Source organism: Rhinopithecus bieti, unplaced genomic scaffold (assembly GCF_001698545.2).
Source record: "Rhinopithecus bieti isolate Rb0 unplaced genomic scaffold, ASM169854v2 scaffold_3040, whole genome shotgun sequence".
In the NCBI taxonomy this organism is placed as follows: domain Eukaryota; kingdom Metazoa; phylum Chordata; class Mammalia; order Primates; family Cercopithecidae; genus Rhinopithecus; species Rhinopithecus bieti.
In genome coordinates, this window is record NW_016804657.1 from 7677691 (window position 1) to 7685707 (window position 8017).

The window sequence follows — 8017 nt, forward strand, 5'->3', positions numbered from 1 at the left end:
AATATATATATATTTGTTTATATAAATATATATTGTATTATATATATATACACACAGAGAGAGAGAGAGAGAGAGAGACAGAGAAAGTCTTGCTCTATTGCCTAGGCTGGAGTGCGGTAACACCAAGGTTCACTGCAGCCTTAACCTCACAGGCTCAAGCAATTCTCCCACCTCAGTCCCGAGTAGCTGGGACTGCAGGTATATACCATCACACCTTGTTGATTTTTGTATTTTTTGTAGAGATGGGGTTTCACCATGTTGCCCAGGCTTGTCTCAAACTCCTGAACTCCTGGGCTCAAGTGATCCACCTGCTTTGGCCTCCCAAAGTGCTGAGATTACAGGTGTGAGCCATGGTGCCCGGCCAGCATATAATTCTTACTGAGTTTCAGTCACTCCTTACTCCTGCACTCATTCACCTAGAGCAGCTGCCTGAAGCAACACAGACCAACAATCCACAGTTTCCAGCCAATTCTGGGAAGAGCTCTGCCCTTGGCCAGCTAAGAATTCTTCTGCCATGACAGTTACTGAGGAGGCACGGTTTTTGCCAGTGATAGAGGGTTCTGCTTAAGTAGCAAGAGAATAAGCATAGCTGATTAGAAAGGTAATGTTTCAGTAAAAGTCGGTATAGAGGACTAGATAGTAACAGGTTGGTTCCTGCCACTGGCTGCCTAGGAGACATTGAGCAAGGTAACTTGCCTCAACATTTGCGTCTATGAAATGGAGATAATTAGGACTATGAGACAGTTTAGCTAATTAAGCATTACCACGTGCTTGGTCATAGTCACATTGCTCCAACTGGCCCCTGAGGTTGTTGTTCTTGGTGTCAGCAGTGCCTCAGCAGAGATCTAGACACTGAGCTTGTACACACTAGGACCTCCCAGATGCACCTCACCCACGCTGAAGCTCTTTGCCGCCAACTTTTAATGCTCTATACTGGAATTAAAAGAGTCAGACATTTAATAAGTCTTAAATCCTAGCATCCTCAGGTTTAGAGAAGGATTGTGTCTCAGACTCATGACAACAAAAGGTGTGGTGGACTTTATTATTATCTTTTCTTCTTTTCTTTTCTTTTTTTTTTTGTAGAATAAGAATCTACAGAACTCTACGAGTATTCTCATGACAACAAAAGTTGTGGTGGACTCTATTACTATTATTATTTTGTGGAATAAGAATCTAGAGAACTCCAGAGTTCTTTTAGAGCTAACTGAATTTAAGAGATTCCTGGGGTAATTAATCCAAAGTATACCCTCACTGCAACATCTATTTCAGGGTCAGAAGTGCCAGTGGAGTCGTGAAATTGAACTTAACAAATTTTTATGGAGAGCCAACCAAGTACCATGGATTGTAGAGGGAGTTGCAAGTAATGAGTATAGCAATAGCTAACCTTTATGGAGTTCTTAGGATGTGCCAGGAACATGATTATCACATGTCATTCATACAGCCCTAGGAGTTAGGTACTATTATCTGCCTCATTTCATAGATAGGGCAATTGAAGCTCTTGGAGGGTAAATGTTCATGATGGAACAAGGATTTGAATCCAGATGCATAGCCATAGTGCTGCATAGTGCTGCATTGCCTCCCTACCACAATGAGCAAGACAGAGTCCCAACCCTCAAGGACCCTGGTGAGGGAAACAGGCACCAGGAACAGATATTCATAAACATGGCTGACTGTGAACATAAGATGGGCAATTGAAGGCAACTAGAAAAATCCTGTAAGACTTCAAAGTGGAGGTGGCATTTGAGCTGAATATGGAAAGAAATGAGTAGCATTGCAACAGGTGGAGATGGGGGAAAAGCGTAATGCTCAGAAAATCATCTACTCCCGATGGGGGCAGGAACACAGGTGCCACCTATTGAAGTCTTTCTTCCAATGTACAATTTATCTCATTTTGCAGATTCCTGTCCTGTTCATGGGATGGACTCAGAAGGTTCTGAAGGCTCAGATTTTATAGGCTCAGGGAAGCTGAAAGTTGGACACCAATATGGCCTGTGCTGAGATCTCCTTAGCCTAGGCTCAAGCAAGATTTTCTTACCAGACAAGCTTCCATGGTGTTGCTTGGCACTGTTTTCCCCGACCATCAGGGTCTGAGATGTCTGAGCCAGGCACCAGCTTGCAAACTTAGGAGAAATGGGAAACCAAAATTCCAAAGCAAATTCCCTGAGCCTCCTTGTTCCAGGCTCCCTCATTCTCTACTTCATCCTCCTTCCTCTGGTAGAAAGATCCCTGCTCCTTCTCTACTCAGTAGCTTCCTTCCTGTGATGTTTTTATCAATCCCATTGTCACCAGTGATTTCAGATGAAACAGGGCAAATGTTTACGGATCACTAGCCTTGCGTGTTCCATGAGACTCCGCTCTGTTGACATTCATTAATCTCTATCCTGACCTCTTGCTATCTTTCTTGCCATTTATTCTCAGCTCTTTCCTTGACCCCCCTCTTCCTCTGCCCACCCTTGGATGTTGGTGTTCTTCAGCTCTCCATCCCAGCCCCTTGCTTCTCTCCCTCCACGTGCTCTCCTTAGAAGCCACCCACTATGACTATTCCTTGCCCTTGAGCTATTGACACTCAGATGTCTATCCCCAGCCCTGACTTCTCCTAGTTTTAGCCTCATGCCTTCTGCTACCTAGGGAGCATCCCTGTCTGAAGGTCCCAGGGGAATCTCAAGCTCAACACATTAACTAGATCTCCTCTCTCTTCCTTGTCCCCAACTCACTGCACCCAATCCAGAAACATGGAAGTCATTCCAGGATCTGCCCCTTGCCACATCTACTCTTATTCTGCAGCATCCTACCTGCCCCTCCAATCATTGATCAAATATCACCAGTTTTAAGTCCAGTGTTTCCTGAATCCATTTTCCTCCTGTAGTTCTTTACTCTCACTCTCATCTATGCCAGGTCCCTGTCATTCTGTATACTCTGACCACAATTGTTTCCCAACTCTTCTTCTGGCCTCCAGGCTTGCTGTCCACCTGATGAAAACCACCTTGACCCCCTTCTGAAGGCTCTGAAGGCTCAGATTTTATAGGCTTAGGGACACTGAAAGTTGGAAACCAATATGGCTTGTGCCTGTAAGGGCTCCTCATCACCACAAATCCCAGTTCTGAGTCTAGTGAAGAAGGCCCATTGTGACCTGGTGTGACCTCTCAGCCTCATCTCCCAGCATTCCCTACCTCATCTTCATGTTGTGATGATAATACAGAGTAGTGTGCAGCTTTCCAACATACCATACTCATTCGTGAGTGTTATTGCATTTGATTTAATTCTGTTTCCTCTACTTAGACAGCCTTTTCCACCCTTCTTCACCTGGGTCATACGAACTCATTGTCCAAGACACGGCCCACCCATCTTCTGGCTCAGAAACCCTCCCCAAAAGCTTTGGGTGACGGAAGTTCTCCATTTGCAACCTGTGCTTATTGTCTCAGGACTTAAGGGTGGCACGTTAGAGTTGTTATGTGGGAGTCTTTCTCCTCCATTAGGTTATGACCTTAACAGCATCTTGCATCTTAGTCACCTTTGCCCCATTGTCTAGTGCAAAATTCAGGACACAGTAAGTGCTCAGTTAATATTGTTGACTGGAACTTAATTCCCTCAGAGCAAGGGTTTTCTACCCCTGTCCTCCTAGCAGGCACTTTGCAAATGTTCCATAAGTGAATGCTGCTGCCGTCGACAGCCATGATGGGGAGAGGGGAAGAGGGTGCTAGTTATACAGCTCCTAAATGTGCATGGAGGCCAGGCATGGTAAAAACTGCACATCAGCATTCGATCCCTGAGCAGCATGCATGCTGAAAGTGAGATCTGAAGGAATTAGGCTCTCTGGTAATTATGAATACTTAGGAGAATAACTCACCGAGTCTGCAGGCCCTTTCATGAGCGTTCCCACATCACCGCTGTCATGATCACCTCCAGGAGAGGCATTTTTATGAATGAAGGCCATTATGACAAAGGGAGAGGGTTGTTAGGGTCAAGAGTTCCCCCAGGCAGGCTCCACCTGCATCCCTGAGACGAGCTTTCATGATCCTGCTCCCCACTGAAGCTGCTCATTGGCCCACTTCCTGGAGGCCCCTTGCACAAAGGATCTGCCACCCTCACGGACAGTCACTGCTTCTGAAACTGCAGAGCGTGAATAGCTAACAAGGCACGCAGGGGCCAACAAGAGGAGTCTCTGTTGATTCCAATGGGTTTCTGAAGGGTGGGGGATCTGAATTTTGAACACGCACCTCCTGCTAATCCTCCAGCAAAACCAGTCAGACTGGATGCAAAGCCTTATGAGAGAGCCCACACATCCCATCTGACTCCGAACAACGGAGCCACTTGTCATAGAAGGAGCGTTTCATGTCCTTGGGATCAAGGCTGGAGGAATGAGGGGCATGGGGAGCTGGGACTGGCAGGAGCAGGGGCAAGGGTGGCAGGGGGAAAGAGCTTGGGATTTCAGAGCAAGATCCCCGCATGCACGGTTTCACAGTTCACCTGGCCTTAACTTCTCTGAGGTGATAACGAGCCCTCACAAGGCAGGAGTGGACACACTGCTCTAAGACACCTAGTGCAGGGCAGGGAAAGAGGCGCTCACAAAATGCTGGCTCCTCTGACATAGGTGCTTCTTAGGGACATCCTCTCAGGGCAGAAGGGTCTAGAGGAAAGCCCCCACCACCCACTGCTTCTCCTGGAGCACAGTGCTCTAGCCAGGCACAGGGGAGGGGGAGAAGTGCTGCCGCAGCCACCCCCGCCAGCCCTGAAGAGCTCCTCACCCCTGCTACCCGGCAAGTGATTTCAGATAAATGTGAGTCGAGTCGGCGGGAGCTGATATTTTGTTTCAAGGAGAAGAATATTCTAGGCTGCCTCTGGGAAGTAACACTACTCTCTTAGTCTCTTCACAAACTTTTCACAGTTGACCTGAGGATTTCTTTCCTCTCTCCTTCCCTCTCTTCTTTTCTTCCTTTTGCGGGAAAAAGAAACAGAAATTGGAGGACTGATCTTTCAAACAACCTCTAGAACCAACAAGTATCAGTCTCCCTAAACACTGTCCTGAGTTGTGACTGATATTGGATCAATCAGTTCAAGAAAACCCTGCACTTTCCATCTCTTTCTCTCCAGGACGGTAAATGCTGTTCTGAGGGAAAAAGAGGCAACTAGAATGTAGCTCAGGGGAGAAGTAAAAGGTAGGGGAGAGGACTTGCTTCCTTCTTCCTCTCTGGAGAGTTCAGCAGCAGCAGCAACAGCAGCAGCAGCAAGTTCTCCTCTCCAAGGAGCTCCTAGGAAAACTAGGGACCCCACCTTTGAGCTGGGGGCAGGGGTCTGGGGAAGGGTGTTGGTGTGAATTGCTCAGGAGTAGCAAGAAATTACAGCCATAGAGAAATGAAAGTACATTCTCCTCCTTCCCCCTGGGGGCTGCATAAAGGGTCCTCCTGCATCCCCTCCACCGTCGCAGTCATGGATTCCCTGCCATCCCACAATGCAGCCCACACCAGCCTGCTCGGTGTCCCCAAAACGGTGCTCACAGCCTTGACATCTCAGGGGAATGCTCAGCCTGGCACACACTCCTCTCAGTCCAAGCTGCCCAGCAAGGGCCAGCCCTCCATGGCAGGCCACCAACCAAAAACCTCCCTAACCCTGAGCAGGTGCCCTGAGCAGCTGAGGTGGGATGTTAAGTCAAGTCCAGCTAGGCTCTTGTCTGGCCAGGCTCCCACTGGCCCAATGCTGGACCAGATAAAATTATAGGTGGGGTCCTATGGGACAGCCCAGCAGTGCTCAGCACCCCTAAAAGACCTCACTGCTGTTCCCTTCACCCATAAGGATAGACAGAAGAGTATATACTACCTCCAGAAGAGGATCTGCCCCAGGGAAGCCATGGCTGGGGAAGGTTCCCAGCGTATCTGGGTACTGGCTGAGTGGAGCTGCTGCTGCCCTCCTTGGTGACTCACAACCAGCTCCCGTGTGCTGGCCTTAAATAGTGTGTTCAGGCCGGGAGTGGTGCGTGCACCTGTAGACAGCTCAGGTATGAGGAAACTAGCTGTGCAGAATTCCCTGCAGGCACAGTGGCTGCCTGCTCCAGCCAGCCAGCCAAGCCAGGGGCTCAGAGCTGCCTTTCCAAGCCTTGACTTTGGGAGAGGGTGACGGGGAAAAGTGTCCCAGGCCCTTGCTTCAGGGCTTGTATTCAGCAGGACTTTCCTCCTGACTGTGGAAGGGAGCTGTAGGGAGGGAGATTTAATCTCAAAATAAGAAAGGACTGGAATAACTCAAAGTGTCAGGCTATGCTAGGAGCCTGGGGGCCAGGAGTCCCCATCTCTGCTGGTAGATGATGCTCAGAGGCTGGGTCACCACTGGTCAGGTCTCTCATGGAGGAGACTCACGCTGGGGGACCTCAGGAAGGCCATGAGTTTAAGTGACAAGACCACTGAGTTTGTCACTCAAGACTGAACTTGCCTAGGTCTCCTGAGATGCCCAGCTGGGTATGCAATTCTCTTCCGGTTTCATTTCAGTGGGAGCGGCAGAGGGCCAGCACTTCCCACCTTGCAATTTTTTTGACACTCCAAAAAGACACTGAATGTGCTCTGCTTCAACTGCCCCTCTCTCTGGAGATCCCAAGACCCAGAAGCAATTACTGTCAAAGGTGAGTGAGTTAGCAAAAATCTCTGACATTTCATCCAGCAGATTGCCAACTAGGCAAGATTCTCGTTAAAGCCTAAGCCTTGCTCTCTGTCTCTCTGTCTCTCTTTCTCTCTCCTTATTGTTTCCTCCAGCCCCCAAGAGAACCTCGGATGGGAAAGTTTCATGACTGGTTGCCCAGTTTACTGCTGCTGCTGACTGACTATGTTTGCAGGGAAGGTGCTCCAGGCCTTCAGCGGCATCCTCCTAGTGTTGGCGTATGGGCAGGTGGAGCAACCATTGAGTAAAGATGGTGCAGGAAGGGAGAACTGAGCAGTGAAAAGAAGGCAACAGGAGAGGGCAAGGTCACAGTGGAAAGACCTTCAGAGTCACACAGCTAGGTTCAATTCCTGGATTCCTAATTCATCATGTGGCTTTGAGAACGTCACTTTACTTCAAGGTGTGTCTCACCGGGCTGGAGTGAGGAATAAGTGAGAGGGAGTCTATGTGCCTTCCCTTCCCCAGAGTAAGTAAAGGGCGATGCCCTGGAATCTATGCAGCGCCGGTGCTGAGTGGGTCCTTCCCGGGTCTGGGGAAGCTGAGGGCAGTGGGAGCAGTGGTTTCTGTAATTCCAACCAAAGGCACAGGGATTCTGCCCTGCCCCTCAATGAGCCTTAAGAAGAGCAGCCTCAGCTGGGCACTATGGCTCAAGCTTATAATCCCAATATTTTGGGAGGCCAAGGTAGGAGGAATTTTTTTTTTTTTTTTTTTTTAAGACTGAGTCTTGCTCTGTCATCTACGCTGGAGTGCAGTGGTGCAATCTTGGCTCACTGTGACCTCTGCCTCCCGGGTTCAAGTGATTCTCCTGCCTCAGCATCCCAAGTAGATGGGATTACAGATGCGCCACCACACCCAGCTAATTTTTGTATTTTTAGTAGAGATGGGGTTTCTCCATATTGGCCAAGCTGGTCTCGAACTCCCGACTTCAAGGGATCCACCCACCTCGACCTCCCAAAGTAATGGGATTACGGACATGAGCCACTGCGCCTGGCCGGTAGGAGGAATTCTTGAGCCTAGCAGTTTGAAACTAGTCTGAGCAGTATAGTGAGACTTCGTCTCTACAAAATTAAAAAAAAAAAAAGAATAGGAGGCAAACAAACAAAAAATTAGCTGGGCATATAGTCCCAGCTGCTTAGGAGGCTGGGGTGGGAGGATCACTTGAATGGGAGGTTGAAGCTACAGAGAGCCATGATCATGCCACTGCACTCCACGCTGGGCAACACAGCAAGACACTATCTCAAAAAATGAAATAAAATAAAATAAAAAAGCAGCCCCACTTCAAACATCCTGGGGCAGAGTCATGGAGTTTCTCTCTTCTAGCCATGCATCATCACTAAAGGAACAGCTAAGGATGACCCTGAAGGGAAAATCGAGA

The 8017-nt window shown here is 48.6% G+C and overlaps 1 protein-coding gene across 1 annotated transcript in view; it reads right to left on the reverse strand.

Moving 5' to 3' along the window:
* VTCN1 (V-set domain containing T cell activation inhibitor 1) overlaps positions 1-5945 on the reverse strand; it is a 69600-nt gene extending 63655 nt beyond the window's left edge. The window contains exon 1 of the mRNA XM_017869825.1: positions 5815-5945. Within this exon, the coding sequence (XP_017725314.1) occupies positions 5815-5846 (32 nt within the window). The 5' untranslated portion in view covers positions 5847-5945. The remainder of the gene's footprint in view (positions 1-5814) is intronic.
* Between the last annotated feature and the right edge of the window lie 2072 nt (positions 5946-8017).